General features: G+C 40.0%; 1 protein-coding gene across 4 annotated transcripts in view; it reads right to left on the reverse strand.

Annotated features, from left to right (window-relative positions):
- Window positions 1-22702, reverse strand: part of arid4b (AT-rich interaction domain 4B) — a 48051-nt gene that overhangs the window by 14592 nt on the left and 10757 nt on the right. For all 4 annotated transcript variants that reach the window (XM_047352426.1, XM_047352425.1, XM_047352424.1 and 1 more), the window contains exons 3-16: window positions 19234-19344; window positions 16181-16246; window positions 15746-15836; window positions 13326-13405; window positions 12967-13058; window positions 9420-9561; window positions 8287-8366; window positions 4541-4617; window positions 3833-3981; window positions 3680-3752; window positions 3472-3566; window positions 3265-3362; window positions 1878-2073; window positions 1585-1793 (exon numbers count right to left, since the gene is read on the reverse strand). In XM_047352426.1, coding sequence (XP_047208382.1) covers window positions 1585-1793; window positions 1878-2073; window positions 3265-3362; window positions 3472-3566; window positions 3680-3752; window positions 3833-3981; window positions 4541-4617; window positions 8287-8366; window positions 9420-9561; window positions 12967-13058; window positions 13326-13405; window positions 15746-15836; window positions 16181-16246; window positions 19234-19344 — 1559 coding nt within the window. The remainder of the gene's footprint in view (window positions 1-1584; window positions 1794-1877; window positions 2074-3264; window positions 3363-3471; window positions 3567-3679; window positions 3753-3832; window positions 3982-4540; window positions 4618-8286; window positions 8367-9419; window positions 9562-12966; window positions 13059-13325; window positions 13406-15745; window positions 15837-16180; window positions 16247-19233; window positions 19345-22702) is intronic.

Consider the following 22702-nt stretch of genomic DNA (forward strand, 5'->3'; position numbering starts at 1 on the left):
GCTTTCTTTCAACAATGGCTTACTTCTTGCCGCTGTTTCATAAAGGCAAGATTGGTGGATTACAGAACTGACAGCTATCCTGTGGACAGATTCTCCCACCTGAGCTGTGTATCTGTGCAGCTCCTCTAGAGTTACCATGAGTCTCTGGGCTGCTTGGGATATTATTTTATGTCCTCTCCACACCTTATCCTTGCTGTGTTCCTTGGTCTTCATGTCGCCGTTTGTTCACTGATAAATCTGAGGCCTTCACAGAACAGCTGATTAAATTATCCATAGATGGATTTTATTTACTAACTAATTGGGTGACAACTGAAGGCAATAGGTCGCATTGGATTTCATAAAGGGGCTGAATACAAATGAATGCTGGACTTGTCAGATTTTCATTTGTAAAACAAAAAGTAACCATATTTAATTTGCCTTCTACTTTATAATTAGCCTCTGCTTTTGGTTGGTCTATCCCATACAATCCCAATAAAGATTGTGGTCATAACCTGACGAAAAGGGGAAAAAAAGTGCAAAGGGTGTGAATACTTTTGGCATACTATAATCATGCTCATTTTCCACCACAAAATACTTGCACTGTTTAACCTCCTTGTAAAACAAATTCCCCTGGTCACAAAAACGTCTGCTGCTGGATTTAAAGCCGTACACATCAAAGAGACGGGATACAATCAGAAACCATCAGATCAGCCTCTGGGTTGTCCACAGAGGGAATCTGTGAGCCTGCAAGCTGCTAAACAATCTGTGATCTTGACAAAGCACAACTGAGAGCTCCCACAAAGTGTTAACCAGAGACGTCTAATGTAGCGCGCCTGTGGCTACAGGCAACATTAGCTTCAGAGAGGGTGACAGTAAGAGCTTCTAAGGACAGGAAGTGAGCAATCAGTTACAAGTAATAATCTGTCCTCCTTTACTTCAACACAGCTTCCACTCAGGAGGTTAAACAACTGGAGAACAGCAGGCGAAGCACCTACACAACCAAAGCCAAGCCAACATCCACCTAGAAAGTTCTCATTTTGCTACAGGTTACTGCATCTGAAGCGCTGAAAGGGTTAATGTCTCATTGATGACATTCATACACATGGAACATTTAACAGGAGCTGAGGAACGAAAGCCAAAAGAGCTGAAAAAGGGCAGGGGAGGAGAGGCAGTGAGACAGAAAGAGATCTGGAGGTGTGCACAGCCATGTTGTGTGCACTGAGTGGGTGAGGCTTTGCCACGGTTAAGCAATCTCACACAAAGAGACAGAGAGACACAGAGAGCACAGCGTGATAGGCCAGGTGGAAAGTAGCAGTCAGGCGCTCTAAGAGGCCTCTGCCAGCTGATCCTGACCAAGCCACCAAAAGTAATAATAGCACAGAGGGCAGTGGGCAAGAGCTTAGAGGAGAGAGAAGAGAGCTCTGCACTGTCTTTGGTTAGACAGGTAGAGGAGGATTGTGGGTATTAGTGTCGTTAAGGTCACAAGGATCACTGCTCCTTATTTGCTAATTGATTTTTAGCTTCCACAAAAAAACTTTCTTTGGGTGAGATTGTTTTTGTTTTAAGACTCTGTGGAGTAAGGAGAATCCTCCTCAGGACACTTACCCGGAGTTATCCTGGCTCTCCTGCCCGTCTTCCAGCTCCATTGTCATGTTATCACCTCCGAGGCGAGACGTGGATGAGCCTTCATCTGCATCCGCCTTCGAAGCACCTCCTTCTTCTTCTTCGTTGTCGTCGTCCTTTCTGCTGTCCTTTCCCTCCGTTTTGGATGGTTCGCACTCCGATTTGATTTCGGTTAAGTCAATTTTTTCTTCCTGTGTGTGGTGGAGGGTTTTATTTAGAATCCAACCTTTTATCAATATAAACATTTTAATCAAAGTGTTCTGATGAAAAGGTACCTCGCAGTGAACAGATGATGGAGTGCAAACCTCTTCCATCTGGGTTTTCTGGTCTTCTGAGATGGTGGATGTGGGAGCTGTTCTTCCCGCCTCGTCTTCAGACTTCCCCTCCTTCTTAGGACCCTGCTTCAAAGGCAGGTCCATCTTGAATGTGATGGCAGTGGAGGTGCAGTATTCCTCAAATCCATAGAGATACCTGCAAAATGAAACATTCCTCATACATGCATCAACCAGACAGACTTACTGGTAAGAATGTGTAAAAAGCCTTTAATTAATCTTGCATTGCAGCAGCAGAATCTCTCAATGGGAATGTTAGAAAAAGCCAACCATTAACTTAAGTACATTTTATTCAGTGGGTCAAAAGTCAAGGTTGAAGAAGGCTCTTTGACCATTCCTCTTTGCACGATCTCTCTAGATCATCCTCAGTCCAGGGTCCTCTCTGGAGCTCCCGTCTATTCACCCTCAGGTTTTATAGCATTTGGGTCTAAAGGCTCAGACGGCCATGTAGTAAGGTTAGAGTCTGGAGAACCATTTCTTTGTTGGGTTGGACCAAATGTTTTCTACCACTTAAACTTTTAGACAAGAAGCAGGCCCACAGCATCACAGATCCTCCAACTTTCTGTCCAGTGGCCTTGAGGTGCTTTTTATATACTGATCTTTAGTTTCACATCATACCACCAGGAGGATTTTCTTTCTGACCCAAGAACACGGTAGAGTTGATCAAACTCTACAGACACAGAAAGAGATGTTTTCTAACATAACCAGAATAACCAGATGGCATGGTTGTTTTATAAAACTGGCGACCTAACAGTGAGCCTTGATTATGTTTTTACCCCCCATACAATCCCGCTTAGTGTGCATGGTGGTCAGATAAAGTTATGTCCTTGTCTAGCCTTGTTTGCTGCAGTTCCAATTGTTTAAACCGTGACCTTAATTGCTCCTCTGACCATAAATGTGGGTATATTTTGATCAGCAGCCTTTTCCTTGTAGCCATTTTCATGCATTTGGCTGAGATAAACTACATGCTCTCTCACCTCTCCCATTTGTTAAGACAGTCATGTTAGACTTAAGCCCAAGGGAAATAGGAAGTTGTGGATCACTAATCAAAGGTTTCTGATTACCTTAATAAAAGTAAAGTCGACATTTAAAAAAAACACTTCAGTCACATTTATTTCATAGGAGCTGTTAGGTGTACCAATGAGTGTCTCATCAGCGATTTTATTACAACCAATTTTTTCTTAATGTGGGATTTTCCGCTGAACATTTTCTAAGGCTTTGTACATATCTGTACCAGGGTTGCCAGTAAGGGTGGCGGGTGCCACAGGAGCACAAACAAAATCTGCATTTTAATCGTTTTCGGCCAGATGACGGCAGCATCTGTACATACTTGCGGTAAGCACATTTGACATTGTAGCCAGCAGCTGAGTTGAGCACCGGGATGCCCAGATCCTGGTAGACCTGCTTCCAAACAGAGCCGCTTTCAATCTGTTCAAGGATGGAAAAAAAGACGGCCACAGATTCAATCAGTCCGAGACAAACATAACCAACATGGCTCAACTGTTATATGATAAGTTACAGTTAAAGGTACACTCACGTTGTCAAAGCCACCTAGCTTGTGAACCAGCCTGTAGAGCTTGAAGAGGTTCAGGTTCCTGTAGCCAAGAACAGGTCGCTTGTTGATGGGGGTTCCTACAGATGAGAAACATTCAACAGGTTAAGGGTGGCACGGCTACACTTAGAAACCTGCTGAAAAATATTTAAAGAAACCCTGTAAACATCGCTTTCCTCCGTCCTGCACACACCTCTATCTTCCATGAACTTGTAGAGCTGCTGCAGAAAGTTCTCCCTCTCCTCTGGGAATGGCTCCACCTCCTCCTGCAGGCAGGAAACAAGAGAGCAGATTAGGATCATTTTTGCTTAGAGGATGGGAGATGGCTCACAGTGCCGCCTCTAACCTCCTCCTCTTCCCCGCTGGCGTCTTCTTCCTGCTCGTCTTCCTCATCCTCCTCATCCTCCTCGCTGCTGGAGCTCTCCTCTTTTACTTCTGTCTTCCAGGAGCTGGGTATAACCTGTTTCTGCTGGAACTCCAGCGCTGCATCCAATGCTGTCAGGAACACAAAAAGAGAAATTACTCAAACACACAGCAGCTTTAAAACTAGAGACTTTAATCTAAAAGACCAATTTTAAATCAAAAGTTAAAAATCTAATGGGGTCTGCAGCGGCTCGGAGCAGCAAGAGCAAACGTGTCACAGGTGGGCCTCACTACTTTGGCAGATGCTCATTTCAGGCTTTGTATATTCGAAAATATCACAGTTGTGAGTCAACCACCTGTGAATAGGTTGGCTGAGATAATGAAAAGCCGTTTCCTAGCTGTAATTACGAAAGATAGTAAGAGTGGCGCAGCCACTGCATAAAACCTTGGTGAGGACTTCACATAAAAATAGATTCGACAGCGACAGGAGCTTTCAATCGCTGCCTTTTCTCTAAACAAAAACAAAACTACTCTTTTTTTTTTTTTTTTTTTCAACCTGCCTCGCTGCAACCCACTCTGAGTGTTTTTTTCCCTGCGAAGTGTGCCAACATACGGAGGCAGTCCACTAGATGTCTGGAACTAGGAACATGCTATGCACCAGTTCAGTCAGATCCCTTCCTTGGAGCGTTACCTGGTTTAAGCCCTGCGTCGGATTTTGGAGGAATCTCGCTGTTCATCTCGTTGACGTCCTTCCGGAGCACCATGTAGCTGCAAAACATGGTAACAATTAGAATGTGCATTAAAAACATATTATAAAATGTAGGAGGAAAACCTCAGTACTTAAGCAGTCAGACTGCTTTCACAGCCTTGTTTTCCCACATCTGTCAGCATCTGGGCAAAGTGCTGCCGATTTGGCAGATAGATGGATCAGTGGAGCCTGAAAGCTTTTCAATTTTATTAATATTTATTGATGCCCTTATTGGAACAAGCAGCAGAGAAAAATAACTGACAATACAGTAAGGCTTTCGGGCTTTTCAAACATTAAGTGGAATTTAGCTACGTCGTTTAAAAAAATTATCATTATATGAAGTTTTTCACGGTAATAAACTACAAGATATATGCCCACCTCTACTCAGATGGGGGCTGAATACAAATTAATGCCCCATTTTTCAGAATTTATTTATAACATTTTCCTTCCACTTCATAATTATGCACCACTGTCTGTCGGTTTATTATATAAACTGCTTATAATGTACACAGAAGGCTGAATCACACAGAGAGGGATCAATGTCTGCATAATATCACTTTATTATGCTCCCTTGTTTTTAGCTCATCCCCACAGATTTTCTAGAAGATGGTTGTCTATGGTTGATTTTGTGTCTGGTGAATCATTTCTGTGGTCTTTGGTCAGACGTTTGAGAACATCATCCTTCAGAAAGCCCCATTAATGACTCAATTTCAGTTTTCTGGCAGAGACCACCTGATTTTTACTCTAAATGTCCCAGTTTCTCAAAGAGTTCCTAATGCCATGCACTTCAACAAGGTTTCCAGGACTTTTAGAAGGGAAACAGGCCCACAGCGTCACATATCCTCCACCGTGCTTAACAGTGCAGAAAACATCAGTCTTAGTTTCCTCTGACTAAAGCTGTTCCGATTAAACCAGTTCGGCAAACTTCACATGTTTACATGTATAATGGTAGGACAGAAAAGGCTTCTTCCTGGCATACCCCCAATTCAAATGGTTGGCATATAGACAGTTGATGGGTGGATGAATAATAGGCTAATAAAATGCATTAAAGGTTGTTGTTCCAACCTGACCTGTGAATAAGTTAAAGGTGTGTGAGTACTTTTGCAAGGCACTGTACAGCGGAAATTCATCCAACTAAAAAGCCTATTTGATTAATAGCCAGTTATAATGTTGTACTGAGTAATAACCAAGTATTACAGCCTGTATTTAGACGTGAATCTTTCGGTAAAGGTAACCACAAGTATGTAAAACAGGTGCAGGTTGGGATGTTTGGAGATATTCACAGTTAACAAGGATGCCCAGAAACGCTACATAAATTAACACCTTTATCACATAATTCTTGACAACAGTCTCTGTTCAGTCTTGCCAAACTTCTGGAGGGAGTTCAATCTTTGTATGGCGTTTTTAGTGAATTGCTACTTGCTGGAGGACTTGAGTGGTTATACAACGCTGACATCGACACATTAAAAGTGGATCCACAAGCTCCAATCCGGGATGGACTCTTGGCCAGGTCCGACCTGTACCCTGTTCTATCGTTACAAACCTGTTTTACAAAGTATGTGGTGCCACATGCCAAGACAAACTGCTACTGAAAAGACATTTAGCCCTGAACCACAAATGTCAACCTCCGAGATGAAAAATCAATGCACAAGTCAGCGGCAATCATCCCACAGGCACCATCAGGATCTGTGCAAACAGTCTTTCATCCATGCTACTTGATCTATACAATATCAGTTTAAGTGAGATAACTGTGTTGAATGTTTACAGTTGAATTTTAAATACATATTCAAAGCAGAGAAAATGGAAGTAAAGTTGTAAATCATATGTAAATCACAAAGAGGCATGCATTTTATCATGGATAAGTAACAATGATGCAAGGATTTGATCCATGCAAAATTTTAGCTGAAGGCCCGCAGGGCCATACAACTGAAAATCTCATTAGCGGAGATATAGATTTATCCTTCTTTTTTACACTGACAGCCTCTCCAAATACACCGTGATGACTTAAACAAGTGAAATCAGTGAGGAAAGATGATACAACATGTTTAATTATGATGGGCTGGTTTGCTTGGAGAAGCATCTCACTTCCAGTTCTTTTCTCATTTATCTCTCCCTATCTTATCACTCTCATCACCTTCACCAAATTACTAGCCACAATACAAGTGATAAGACTTCCTGTGCTGCAGATGTAGATTAATCTGATGATTCCTGCATTACATTTATTAAAGAGCGCATCATGGTTGTCCTGTTAACCGTCAAATTTAAACAGGCGGACAAGTTACGTTTGGAAAAGATGACAGACAGTGGTTGAATGTAGGCGTTTGTCTGTAGCCACATAACACAGACTGCAACAATAAACCTTTGGCTGAGTGCAAACACATGACGCAACTTCTTTCTCTCTTTACTACAGACAACATGTGACTGTGTGGTTCCAGGCTGAATGTAGGCTGCAGGGAAGCTGCAATCTGTTACCTCAGCAGTAACTCACAGCCTTCAGATAAATAGAACATTACAAAAAGGGACAAACACAGTACAGCGCTGGAAGGATTACAACTTTTACTGATTAGAGTCTGAAGACACAATGTTTTTCCTAAACTCAGTTTTCACTTTTTCAATATTTATCCAGACCTGGAAATTGATTCTTATCAAAATCATTAAATTCTATACTTCTAGACTGCCTAGGAATTACTCCATCATCCTGAACACACCATCTCTAGTACAAAACATGGTAGTGGTAGCACCATGCTGTGGGAATCATTTTATTTAGCAGAGAGAAACTAGGAGGGTGGACAGAGTTGACAGAAAGATGGATGAAGCTAAATACAAGGCAATGCTATAAGAAAACATGTTAGGAGGGTCCAAAATAATCAGGACTGAGCTAAAGGCCTGCCACATTTTTCAGCATTCATTTTACAACTTCAATAAGTTTTATTGAGAAATGATGTGATAAACCAGAACATCATTGTGGAGTGAAAGAAATGCATGGTTTTTAAAAGGTTTTATGAATAAAAAATCTGAAAAGCTTCCATTTGTATTCAGCACCTTTCACTCGGACACCCCTAAATTAAATCCTTTCCACCCCTTGGCTGATGTTCACAGAGGCTCTCCATCAAATCTGACTGAGCTTGAGCTGTTTTGAAGAATCACTCTTGCTCTCAAGGCACTTTACAAAGTCAACTCAATCGAGTCATACAGATTCCATGTCAAGTACAAACATTCCAGTTGATCCTAGTTATCACACTCCACATCACCCTGAACACACCATTTCCACGATAAAACATGGTAGTGGCGGGATCATGCTGTGGGGGATGAATTTTCTACAGGCACAGAGAAGCTGGTCAAAGTAAGAATGGCCGTTCACAGACGCTCTCCAGCCAATCTGACTGAGCTTGAACTGTAACCGCAACAAAAGACGGATGTACAAAAAATAGTCAAAAATCAGGTAAAATTTTCCTTCCAGTTCACAATTATGCACTACCTTGTGTTAATCTGTCATGTAAAAAAACAGTTACACATTTAAATTTGTTGCTAATGTGAAAAATGTGAACAAGTTCAAGGGGTGTGAATACTTTCTGACTATATAAATTAGCTAAGCTACTTTAAATGTTAATAAAAGCGATCAGAAAGGAACAGCACAAAGAGTCACAAACAGCACATGTGCAAAAAAATGTTTGTTGTTAAAGACTCACAATTTTCCATCCTTGAAAGAGCGTACGAAGACGTTGTCCTTCTTCACCGTCATGTCTTCATGGCAGTCTGGGGAGATGACCTTGTGATGCAAAGAAACAGAGAAAAAGGAAAGGAAGCTGAGGTATTTAGAGTTTAAGTCATTTCTCAATGCCATCTAGCAAAACTATGTCCCCTATGAATGTAAAAATATTCAAGGAGGGGAAGATGATAAGTGTGGTAGGAGTAATAAGCAGCTTATAGCAGCATGTGTTACTGCTGGAAGGAGCTGAGATGCAAAATGATGAGAGGAGGCGGTCCTGGTAATATGATTTCCGCTTGCTCTCTGCCCACTTCCTCCTGGACTCTAGCACAAACATGTTGGCATAGTGAATATTTTGACCTAAACACAGCAACTCTCATGTTGCACTGTGAAGGTAAACACTTGGCTCATATGCACACATGACCTTTCCTCCTTTTACTACAAGAGTCAGGAAAAAAAAACTTTTGTTGCAGCCATGAATCATCTGTTGCAGGACACATCTAGCTGCATCCCGATGCTACAAGATAACAGTGAAAACAATGATGAGCTACTGTGTCATGTTTTTCTCTATTCAGTCACAAGGAGGCAGCATGGAGCTCAGCCAACAAGCCAAGAACAACAAATCCAGGAGGTGGGGCTCTGCTGAGCACAGCTAAAAGGACAGCTTTCCCCACCCTCTGCTGTTCTCCCACTTCTACTGGTAGCACTTATACAAACAAGAAAGAGGAGTCACCATATCAGTGTGTGCTAACGCAGACAGAGTTTATAAATGGATCTGAGACATGAATTACAAACAAGTGACCTGATTGTGCTGCACTGCTGCTCAGATAACATCTAATCCCCCCCCCCCCAAAAAAAGAAAACAGTAGCAAAACATTTCCCACACTGAAAGGAAATAGCTCTTTAAGTGCACAAACATGCATGTTACGGTAATTCAAGGTGGCGGAACTCTAAAGCAATCACATAAACCTGCTGAGTGTCGATGTTACGCAAGCAGGCATTTTGATGAAATGGCACAATGCTGTGGCTATGATGTTAGATCAGCAGGAGTGGTCTATGGTTCCTCGCTACAATGCGGCACAGAGCAGCTGGGAGAGAAAAGCATGAACTCACCAGAGCAGGATACCATGTGGTCTTCTTTTTATCGCCAGCGGCAGCTCCCTCCACACAGACCACTTTGCCAAACAGATCTTCATTCTGCCGCTGGTCGCTCTCCTCTTCTTCACTGGAGGAGGAGGACAACTCCTCCTCTTGACTGTGGGAGGAAAGGGTAATTTGCCTCAAAGACATTATGGCAGGAAGATGGAGTGAGCGGGAGGATGCATATAAACACTTCACTTCTAGTTATCAGAACTAATTTTACAAGAATTAAAAAGGAAAATATGGTCAAACTTGAGCTGGAACACTCCTGAACTAAAACCTGACCGCAGCTGTCCTTATCTGTTAAACATCGGCCAAGGTGTGAGGGGAACTAGTTACAGTCTCAAAACACGATCCGAATTCCACTGAAGATGCTCATCACATTTTTTCACTGCTTGGGTATTTTCATATTTTGTCACATAGCAACCACAAACATTAATGTATCATATTTGGATTTTATGAGACATACATCATATGTGAAGAGGAAGGTAGATGATGCATAGTTTTCACAAATTAAAGTCGGAGAAGTTTGACGTGGACTTGGTCCCTCTGAGTCAATACTTCGTGGAACCACCTTTAATTGCAGTTGCAAGTGTTTTGAGGAACGTCTCTACCAGTTTTGCACATCTAGAGACTGAATTTTTTGCCCAATATTTGTTGCAAAATAGCTCAAGATCAGTTAGATTAGAAGAAGAGCATCTCTGATCATCAATTTTCTAGTCTCGCCAAAGATTGTCGGTTAAATTTAGGTCTAGACTTCGACTAGGCCATTCTAACATGTGTAAACCACCCCATTGTACCTGTATCTGATTTTTGGATGATGGCCAGCGCCCAGTGATGTTCAAAGCTTGGGATATGGCTTTTTTATGGAAGTAAAATAGTCTCATTAGAATCAGACATTTTAAGACATTGAATTTATAACACTGAATCTTTATCCTGTGCAATTATGTATGTGAATTTTTTTTTTTGTGAATTTCTGCAGGCAAATTTCTGTGGGTGAATTTTTGCTGGCAAATCTTAAGTACAAAAAAAAATTCACATACATAATTGCACAGGATAAAGATTCAGTGTTATAAATTCAATGTCTAAAAAATGTCTGATTCTAATGAGACTATTTTACTTCCATACTTTTTAACCTAAGCTTTAAACTTCTCCCTGATCTGTCTGCTGTGTTCCTTGGTCTCCATGATGCTGTTTGCTCACTAATGTTCTCCAACAAACAGCTGTAGTAGTGCTGAGATGAAATGACTCTCAGGTGGACTTTATTCGCTAGTAAGGTGACTGCTGAAGGCAGTTGATGGCACTGGATTTTATTCAAGGTTATCAGAGCAAAAGAGGCTGCTTTCAAAGACACACCGCACATTTCAGATTTCCATATGTGAAAAACGTTGAAAACCATGCATGATTTTTCTTTCACTTCACAATAATGCCCTACTTTGTGTTGCTCTATCACATAAAACCACACCAAAATAGGTTGTAAGTTTGTGGCTCTAAAAAAAGTTCAAGGGGTACCACAGCTGTTGCATACCATGTTTGTTCTGCAAAATCAAATTCAAAGTGAATGGCATAGAAAATATCAATAAAAAAGCAAAAATGAGTAACTTGTGCCAGTCTTTTTCAATAAAAGGGAGGAAGCTAATTTCCCCCAAACCAACCATCTCTTTATTTAGCAATAAAACATAAACAGTCTCAAGTACAACACACCAGCTCTCCATATTTTGTTCTCTTATCACTGAGCAGCAGAGTGAAACTACTGATGAGCCCACTCATTACGATCAGTGTGTTGATGCTCTGAGGCTCACGCTCTTATAGTCTTCCTGATTCTCTGTCCTGCAGCCAGCAGACACACAGACAGACATGTCTCTGAGTGATCATGCAAGCAGCACCAGCAGGCAAACAGATCCTCTGTCCTCTTTTTATGCCTCACTAGGCCAGCTCTGTGTACATATAAACACGGCGTCTGGCACGACGAGAGCGCAGTAAATCAGTCAGGCTGCTGCTGCTACAACAACAATAACAACAAGCTGTGACTCAAAGTCATAAACAAAGCACTGTAACGACTTAATGAAAGAGAGACTGTCATTTATTTAGGAAACAGAGTTCAACATTAACTGTGAATTAAATGAATACTTCAGCTCTCTTTGGGTTATACGCCACAGCCATTGTTGCTGTTACTGTATTAGTTTCCAATCATATCGGCCTATACAGTCTAACTCATGAAAGAAAACTTCACTGGTGTACAGAGGGAACAGACCCAAGGTGCTAATGTGCATCTGGGGCTACTCTCAATCAATAGTGTATCAGTGTTTAGGCAAATATTGACTTTTCTGTGGGTGCAATTATAAAGGAGAATAAGATTATGTAGCCAAGTGTCCTCTTTATAAGAGAAGAGACACAATTATACCCAAACAAACCCTGAGCAGTCCCTATTCCCAGATGAAAAGCGTTCTATTTCCCAAAAGCACACAAACATCAAGGGATTTTTATAGTAATAAAAAAACAAAAAAACAACTGGAACATCTGAGTTAAAGGAAAGAAAAAAGATAACCTTCAGCTGAACCATGAAAACATGCACGCAAACACACATGAGGCTTCATGATGAAGGAGCTGGAGGAGGTGACCTGGACCTCCTCTCACTGTCAGGCCTCAGAAACCTTGTATGAAGTGATTAAGATGAAAAAAAATCTTTCATTTCAAATGCTGTCAACAAAGGTAGAGCAGGTATGCCTGTCAGTGCAGGAGGCGCATGGGGCTAGCATCACGTACATCTGACATACTAGGTCTATATCAGATGTGCGACTATTCGTCATGCTTTCGACTAATCTGACATTTAAGGAGAAGTGGCAAGAAAAAAGCAACTGTTGGGGGGGGAAGCCATACACAGTCCCATTTAAACTTTGCCAAAAGCCATGTGGAAGATGGTGCTCGGGTCAGATGAACCCATCATTTTATTTAAACACAATGTTTGGCAGATAAACAACAATGCACATCACCCTGAACACGTCATCTCTATTATGAAAAATGGTAGTGGCAGCATCATGCTGCTGGGATGCTTTTGTTCAGCAAGGACAGGGAGGCTGGTTAGGAGTTGTTTGGAAGATAGACGGAGCTAAATGCAGGACGATCCTGGAAGATTGTCTGTAAAAGACCTGAGTGTGGGGCAAAGGTTCACCTTTCAGCAGGACAACAAGCCTAAACATGCAACCAGAGCTACAATGGAATAATTTAGATTGAAGCATATGCATGCGTTAGAATGGCCGAGTCAAAGTTGAGACCTAAATCCAGTTAGAATCTGTGGCAGGATGCTCTAGTCTGACTGAACTAGAGCTACTTTCCAAAGAAGACTAGGCAAGAATTTCACTCTTTAAATGAACACATCTGGTAGACATAAAAGGCACGGTTCACTTTTCAGATTCTAATTTGCAAAAAGGAAAATTGAAAAACATGTATAATTTTTCTTTGCCTTCACAAAGGCACTGAAGCAGTCAGAAATCAGCCAGAGGTGGAGGACAATATTTACATAGGATTTGATCGCCGGCCACGGTTGCCCTTCTTGCCAATGACCGGTGTGCCGAAGTGCTCAGGGTTGGTGAGGGGGAGTCTGTCGAGTGTCTGCAGATGAAAGAAACCACAACAAAGAGCCTCAGCTGCATCTTCAACCAATTACAATCCATAAAAGGTGTACACTGACATGACATCAAATCTTTTCATAGGATTTCATTAGGATTTATTCCGCAATAGACGAAAGATTAATCTTAAAATCTTGTTCTCTTTAATGTGTAAAAGAGAACATTCATGGCTTCCATTTGTTAAGCTTTCATTTCCGATAAACCAAGAAGATCAGGCAGCTATTAAACTGAAGACCAGCTCACTACTTGCCTCGCTTTCTGCAAAGTGACGTGCTCCTTTCAGGCAGAGAGAAGAACGCCTCAGGGTCTTCTCGTCACCGTCATCAAAAACTGCAAAGACGAGACAAAACCATTAGGCAGCCGCATGTAGGACGGGAGAGAAACACTGATGGACACAAATATATTCTCATCCCATCATCAAGATGTCTGCATAACGAAACACTCAGCCTTCAGTTGCTGGAGAGATTTACCCCTTCCTCACACACACTGGTGACGTCACGGGGAGGAAACATTTGCAGCAGCTAGTGAGAATCAGTGAATGAAAATGATTAATCTGGGCGAGGATGTTTTCAACGCGGTGGAATCCCTCTGGGTGCTTTCCAGTGACAAAACGAAGCAGAACAACTTCTGATCAAAGCAGCAGTAGACACACACTGCAGCTGTGTACTCACAGGTATAGATTTTCAATAAAGGAGCAGACTAAACCCGAGGAAACTTGCAGTTTAGAGATTTTCGGGTTTAATAGAAGCATATTGAACTTTGGGAACATTTGAGGCTGACAGATTCCTTTCACCTTTTTTAACTGGGACCAGAACTGAAACGTTATGCCAAATGTAGAGAAATAAAGAAAACAATATAGCACTGTTATTGTTCATTTACTTTAACTATAAAACCTCTCTACTTGGCTTTCACCCACAGTATCCTCTCAACAAAGGCAGGATCAACACTTTTTCATTGGGCTTCAGGGCAAAAGGAGAGATGGGATACAACCACATTGGGTCTTTTTACAGTAAACAAGACGACGAGCAAAAAAGATCTGAATGATTTTATTATACAGATTTATTCAGATGTTTAGTATTCAAATTCAAAAAGGGAAAGTTTTTATGTGATATATAGATTCATTACACTGTAGGGATTTCCGATTATTGATTATAAATATTTATCAAAAATGATAATTAAAAACCATAAGTCAGAAGTAATACATTCTAACCAAAAATCATTCCTTACAAATAGAGACCAGAGATACATTCTGGTGACGTGATTATTAGGCTCACAGCACTTAATAATTACAATTAATTAATTATCATTAATAACTGATAATTATTAACCAAAACCACGTTAAATGCCACTGTGTTATCAACCACTTTACCGAATGGTGGGGATACTAACCTTATTTTGACAGATAATCACTCTTACACAAAATAAACACAAACACTGGTTATTTATGTGAACGTTTATTAAACCGATAGTCCACTATTATAATCCACTGTCCTGATCCAACAACTTTCACCTAATCAAACACTATTCTACAAAAGTAATAAATTAACAATCAAAAATGAAGATGTGTACTGAAGAGGAATATATTTTAAGCTTTTGTGTCTGCTATTTGTGACGATTGTGGCCTACAACTAATGAAAACACATAATTCAGTTTCTCAGAAAATTAGATTATGACATGACACCAATAAAAAAAATATTTTTAATACAGAAATGTCAGTTCATAGCCATGGTATGCCTTACAAAACCATGGGAAACATGGCTGACTTGACAGCTGTCCAGCACACAGCCACTGACGGTTCCTCCAGAGTCTGGGACTTTGCACTCGCAGCCATTTATCACTGTCGCTTGTGCCACTATTTCTATTGGACTTTCTCCTTCCACTAAACTTGCCATTGATGTGCTTGGATACAGCACTCTTTACAGCCAGCTTGTTTAGCGGTGATATCTTGTGCATTATCCTGCCTTTGCTGGACAACTCAAGTCAGCACCAGTCTTTCTCCTGATACACATTTCAGTAATAAAATACTTTTACTTGAATTTTGGGTTATTCGTTAGCTCTAAGCCATAATCATAAAAATTACCAGAATAAACGCTTGAAATACATCACTCTGTTTATGGAGTCTATTTAACATACGAGTTTCACTTTTTGAATTAAATCACTGCAATAAACTAGCTATTTTAAATGAACCGATATTCTAATTTCTAACCTGTCTTCTCTGTTTCTCAACATCTGTATGAATTTATAGCAATGTTTTAAAAGGCTATTGAACTGATTTTTGGCATATGAATCTATTTTAGATCAGCTGCAATGTATAAAGTTTAGACATTTTAAATTAGGGCTGGAAAATTCAAGACTAAATTCTTTTAAGCACAGTTTGGTACCTTTAATACCTTATTTCATTTTATAATAAAACAATAAAAACTAATTAACTGCTTTAACATCTGAATCCCCTTAAATTATGACCGGTTTCAAAAACACAGGTTCAATTTAAAACCCTGATTTAAAGGGTATATTTAAAAAAAGAAATAGCTCTGAAACTAATGACCTTATAATTTGAGTGTTTTCTGTCTGTAACTCAAAAATAACCAATATTTAGTTTTCTAGTTGGTTGACGCAGATTAGCATCTCCCTGAAAAAGGTGGAAGTTAAGCAACTTCCTCTTCGACTTACCGACTGTATAAATACTGGCATCAGTCAGCTTATTTATTGTGGCCTCCTGGTAAACGCCGTCCGGATTCTTCACTTCAACAACAGCACCCACCTGTGTGATGGATGCACAGCTGTTATTAACATGCTGCAAATCATAATTATTATCTGATAATAAAAAACTAATGACATGTTATCAGTAAGTAGTGAGACCATCACACTGCACCAATAGAAACTAAAGTGCCTGAGATCAAATTAAAATGCTAATTTTTACTGTCTAATGCTTTCATGGTTTGTCTTTATTTGCTGCGGAAGGGGAGAGGGTGGTTAGGAGCAGGAAAATGAAAATATTTAATTTGTACTTTAGGCAAAGGGGATTTAATAATAAAGATTGGAAAAGGCACACTATAGAAGGAGAATAAGATAATGCATCGGTCTTGTTCATATTTCAAGCCGTACCTTCAGAGGTCCTTTGATGTTTTCATCGTGAACCTCAGCTGTAGACAGATCTGGTTTAAAGGTCACCTGGGGGAGGCGGGAGGCAAAAGAGAATTAGTAATGAGAATAATTACCTAAAGACCTGACCGGGTTATTTTACAAAGACATCTGTGAATAAGCTGTAGATATTTTGAAGGGAATTTCAAGGCTACATCAACCGACCAGTACAACTCCCCTCCTAAACGCAGCCCTACCACCTTCCACGAGTCTGTATCCTCCCCTAAATAAGCCTCAGTGAGTAAAACCATGATCACTGAGAGCCAGTCACTGGATGCCAATGTGGACTTACTCTGTGTCAGTAAAGAAAAGGCAGGCAAAACTGACTTCAATGTGTTTTGCAGGGATTTTATGTAATGGACTAAGACCAGAGCCATAAATGATCTTTGATCTAAACCATTAAATTGAAGCTCTGGCTGTTTGTTTAGGATCATTGTCCTGCTGGATGCTTAAGCTCTGCCCCAGTCTCAAGTCTTTTATAGTCTCTAAAAGGTTTTCTTCTAGGATTGCACTAAATTGAGCTCCACTGATCGTTTAATTCAACTTCGAACATCTTCCCTGACGCTGCTGAAGAAAAGCATGATGGAAAATTAGAAAACTTGTAAGCTCTTCCACTTCACGATGATGCTGGTCTATCAGATAAAATCCATTGAATATTGTGACTGCATCGTCAAAAAATGTTAAAAAGAGTAAGGGGTATGAATGCTATAACAAGGTACAGTATTTAGTACCACCTATTTTATAAGCCTTGGATGTGTGAAGAGTTTCACAGCAGCCAGAAACACAGGAGCTACTAAGAATTGCATTTTTGCTCGCCTGTACATGCCTATATCTATCTGTTTTCTGAGAACCGTTTAAAGTCATTTTTGGGAAAATGTGCACACAAAATGATAACATTTATTTGAGGATCTAATTAAATTCGCTTTTATAAAATCCAACTCAATTTAGAATCAATGACACACACAAATAGCCCCTATTCGAAAGAACTCCTGCAGGTAACAGCTTCAGGCAACGACATGGAGTCAGCTTCAAATATACCAGCGGTGGAAAAAAGCAATCGAAATATCACTGTGAAGGCAGAATCAAGGCAAAGGATGAAAGAAATATGTTGTCAGGGGATGGAAAAATAAGCTTACTGAGGCAGTACTTCCACAGTTACTTAGAAAATGACATTCTAGCCTGGTGAAAATAAAAGAATCCCTTTCTTAACAGGGAGCTGTGGGATGCTATTCACTCTAAAGGTGAAGAGAAGGAGGACTGATGCCCAAAGCCACAGCTGGACAACATCAATAACACCTGACCACTCTGATGAACTTAACCATGATATTGGCTGCTGCAGAGTGAGCTGTGCAGCCACTGATAAAATAATACCAATCATATCTAATAAAACATGGCTTTGGTGATGGCAAAAGGTATTATATATGTATATATATATATATATATATATCTCAGTGGCGGATGCTGGTCTTTCAAGGAGGGGAAGCTCAATTTCAAGCTCGCTGATTCGCTCATTTTGTTGTCAATCAAAAAGGGATTCAGCCTCAGACAGATCATCCAATCATCATGCAGATGCTGAGCGTCCGGGCCAGCCGAGGCCAGCCCACTGCCCCATAGACCCCCAGAGACGCTGAGCGTCCGATGAGCGGGACAAAGTCCAGCATTTTTACTTCACTATTGAACTCACTGTTTAAAACACTGTGAAGCTGCAGGAATGAGTGAGAGGAAAGCCGTGTCGTTACACACACACACACACACACACACACACACACACACACACACACACACACACTTGTACTCACTCATACAAAATCTGTTGACTCTTCACAGACATTGATATTAGAGTTAATTGACCTTTTACAAGTCATGTAGCACAGACCTCATTATACAGAGCGAGACTCATTCACATCTTTTTATTTTGTCTCATAACAAACAGTTACACTGCATTTTCTTACTCAGCTGCTCAGGCAGACAAAAAGTAATGAAGCAAAGTACATAAGATAAAGAAGACTCCATTACTGCAGAATATTCAAACAAAACCAACCACTGTATAATAGTCATATTTCAACATATGTGTAACAAAGCTCATGCTCTCATTGCAGCTTTCCCAAAACTAACCTGACACTGAGCCAATTAATATGGTAATGAATTTACTAGCTGAGGCTGTATTGCTCATTTCTTCTTAGCCAACATTATCTACACTAAGAAAATCCTGAGTCTGCTACATTACTGTGTTTGATTCTGTGAATGAGACCGAAACAGTCATTGATGATTTAAGTCGGTTTGGCAGAGAAGTTGGACATCGCCGCTCCTTTGTCTCTACAGGAGGAACCATAGTGCACTGTCTCAAAAGAGTCAGCATCCAATCTCTGTTCCTCCCACACAGTCTGGCCTAATAGACGATGGGCCTCTGTTGTATTATCCAGATGCTCCTGCCCCACTGGGAAACGAGATACAGTACTACTTGTATCATGAAATGCCTTCATAGGCGAGATGTAAAATCGAAGGAGGGGATCGCCAAGTGGCAGCTGTTCTGTGCCCGCCACAAAGTGTAGAAGCTAAGGATAAGAGGGAAACTTGAGAATGAGTGGGGGTACTGAGTGGGCTGGACGAGAATGTGCACTGATCACAGCTGGGCTCCTGATTATTCTCTCAGCTGTATATGAGCAGTACAAACAACATACACTAGGTGCTGGAGCTCCAGCAAGCAACACAGCTGGACCTTTTCCAGCATAGCAGTCAGCAAAGTAATTAAAATGTGCATCTAATCATAGAGTATCAGTGTGGCAGACTCTAATATCAAACATAAGCACATTCTAATCAGCTCAACAACCCGCTCTTTAGAGGGGGGCTTTAAACGTGTCCAACTCCCAAAAGGCTTTAGATGTATATTAAAGGTGAGCTGTTTTATCTAGACTGTACCTGCTCTGAACAAAGACACAAGCTCCCAGGCCAACAGCAGCAGAGGCAGACAATTAGTTTTTAATTTTGCCACATGGGCATTCTGAATCACAACTTACCTTGGCCTTGACAAGCCTCTTGGCGGTCTTAATCTTGGCTTCACAGAAAGCCCCTCTGTACTTGGCGCTCACGTCCGTCCCTACTGTTAGGTAGGGGGGCTCCTCTAGAGTCTGTAGAAATGAAAATAAACTCAGTTAAAAAAAGATTGCTGATGAATATATAGCTCACTGACACAAGTGGATTCTCCAAGCCAAGACTGGTGTTTTACACTGTGTCTCAGTGATTCATCCATGGAAAACACATACCATCTGCTGTGGGTATCGGAAAACTAGCCTCAGAGGAACCAAACAAAAAGGCCACTTCACTGTAGCTTTCATTAATGCAAATACGAAGCTACTCAAAACATGTAGCACCATCTTGTGTCATTACTGGATGTTTCTCAAACCTTTTTCCCTCCACTCAGGATCAGATTTGGTGAGGGCAGGGTGCACAAACATGTTCTGTGTGTGACTGGAGGAAGGGGAGGTTTGTGGTTAATAAAATGTGGGTAAAGATTTATTAAGGATGTTTTACCAAAAAATAAAAATAAATACAAGCATCACTAACAGTGGTAATAGTCATGGGCTAGTTTCTGCTCTTAAGGTATACTGTTTTTTTTTTGCCTAAAAAACGCTAATGTTTTTCATTTTATTGTTTCTACGGTTTATAAGCCCTTTTATTGAGATGCCTGAAAAAGTAAAGTTTTCTCCCACTGTAAGGAGTATAGAGTAACACAGAGCTGCCCCTCCCCCACCTGTTGCTACTAGTCATGAAAAACAGACAGTTATGGCATGGAAAGTAAAGAACAGCCACATACGTAAGAAACAAACAAAACAAAATCCCAAATTCTAGTTTTTCTCTTAATTGTTTTATAAAATAAAAACTAATAAAAAACCCCACAAAAAATGTAATTGAAGTTACTGTTTTTTTGTAAAGCTCTTGTCAGTTATTTTTAAGTATTTAAAAAAATAAAATAAAAACAGTAGTGCATGTTTCATACAGAAATTGTCTTTTTGTATGAACTTAGAATTTACACCAAATTTGATTAGTATTGTCTCGTGTGATTATGCTCTGCTTAACATACTCATCAGTATTAAAGCTTGGGATCCCAGAGACGCTGGAGTGACCAGAGTTATCCCCACCTTAATGGAGCATAGGGTGACACGGACAGAAATTACAGGAGCACCACCTAGGGCCCTTAGAAACCAGTTTCATGCCTGTCCAGAATTTATTGTTCTTTTTGTTTCCAGTTTTACTTTTCTAACTCCCAGCGCACTGTTTCCCCTCTCATTATATTGGAGGGGCGCCCCACCCATTCAACAAACACCTCCGCCCCCCCACCCCAGACGATCAAGTTATTTATATCAAATTTATTTAACAGATCTATATACTGTCCTTCTATGAAACAAACAAAATTATCTTGTTATTTTCACAACACTACGTCGTTTTTGCCTCTACAGTTTTCTGCTCTCTGTATCACTCGCGGCGGAGTTCGACGCCGACATGCAGATAGATATGACTCGTGCGCGGCCAGACTCCTCCTATGGCGTTATATTTGTGCCACCATCCTGGACGCCTGCATTGAGACTATTGTGGGCTCATATATCTATGTTAACAAACAAGAATATGTGGCATATGTGTTTAAAATCTCATACAACCTCGCTCAGTACGTCTTTTGGCTCTGCCTGCTCTGTGCTCTCAACTTGACAAAGTGTATGTAAATGAACCGCACCACCAGTCAATCACAGGCAGGTCTTTTTCATCCAATCAGAGAATTCCTTGGAAAAACTGCATTCATTGAATGAAAAGCCACAAATTAAAACCAGCAAATCAAAATCATGCAAGCTGCAGAAATTACAAAACGGTAGGATTTAAAGAAAAAACACTACTGAACTCTCTGACCACCATCAGAAGGCAAGGCGGATGAAGTGTCTTGCCCAAGGACACAACGACTGCAATAAAGAGAGCGGGGATTTGAACCAGCAACCTGCCAGTTACAGGACAAACATCTACCACCATCTCCATTGTTGCTACCATTTACCATACTATCTCCAGAATAAATACTTTATTATTATAACGTACATTTTTGGATAGAGACCCAGATTAAAAAACACAAAGACATTCTGGCATCTGAAGATTATTTTTCTCCTATAATTCCACCATTTCCATCCAATTCATTTTTATATTTAATTTTAAAAAATGACCTGTCGACATTTATTCAAACCTTTCACAAGTAAAGGAAAAAGCCTTTATTAACATTATGTCAATTAAACATTTCTTATAATTGCTGACAAGCCTGTTGGATGTTTCTGTATTTTTGACAATTCATTATTTGCAAAGAGCACAAAGTCTTTGACGTTAGACACCCTCCTTGCCATCATCCTAATCTTTAGCTCATTTAACAAGTTCTCTATTTCATTCAAGTCTGGACTCTGGGTGGGATGCTTCAAAATGTATATTTTACTTTCACTTAGGAGAAAACATGTTAGTGAAATTAAAGTACTGCTTTCAATCTGAACTTGACAGGGATATTAATGTTTTGGGCTGAACTGTAACAAAAAAAGACACAGAAAAACAAAAAATGAGCAGTTAGAAATATAACATCCAGACAACATTTTAAATCACCTTATACATACTGGTAAAATTACACATGCAATCTCCAAGGCTGCATAATAATTACATTAAAATTCAGAGTCTTATTATAGATAAAGAGAGATTGAGAGAAACAGATAGAGGAAGATAGAAATAGGTTGACGGATAGAAATAAATGCATAGATAAAGATACATAAAGAATAAAGAAGGAACTATTATTAGTAATATTAATAATAATCATTTTATATGCATGTTCTGTCAGATATATAGATTAAAGCAATCTTTTGTTATATTGCTGTTATGAAAACAAAAACATAAATATAAGGTCTCATTTAAGTGTTGGTTGGTTGCTCTGGAGATGACATTCCTAGTTAAAACACTAAAGCTTTTTTATTTAAAAAAAAACATACCTTAATGCATGCTTTCTATATAGGGTTTGTGTAGTATAAACATTTAATGTTTTTGTAAGTATTTCAATAATAAAAAGTAGCCCTTCTGCTACAAAGGAAAGGAACCGTCTTCATATCTTTCTCTAAAGATAAAAACTCCAGATTCACAGCATGTTTAATCAATACTACACGGTTTACAACTGTGTAACTGCGTTCTAAATCACTGTGTTTTATTTTGTTTCATAACAGCCAATATTTTATCCCCTACGTACTTCTGCTCCAACGCAGACTTAAATGGGTTTAAATAAAGCTGCTAGAATATTGTAACAACACATAAGCACGCATAGTTTTAACATTTACTTCTGGACTATGTTACCTGAGACATTCTTCTGCTAAAAAAAAGTCTTCTGTAAATGTGTGCATATTAAAAAATCCAGTCTGTATCGAGGAACCAAAAAGGACATGGGGTGGATCTCAGCTGGGTCGATATATATGATTGGAAATGAGA

Source organism: Girardinichthys multiradiatus, chromosome 22 (assembly GCF_021462225.1).
Source record: "Girardinichthys multiradiatus isolate DD_20200921_A chromosome 22, DD_fGirMul_XY1, whole genome shotgun sequence".
Lineage (NCBI taxonomy): Eukaryota > Metazoa > Chordata > Actinopteri > Cyprinodontiformes > Goodeidae > Girardinichthys > Girardinichthys multiradiatus.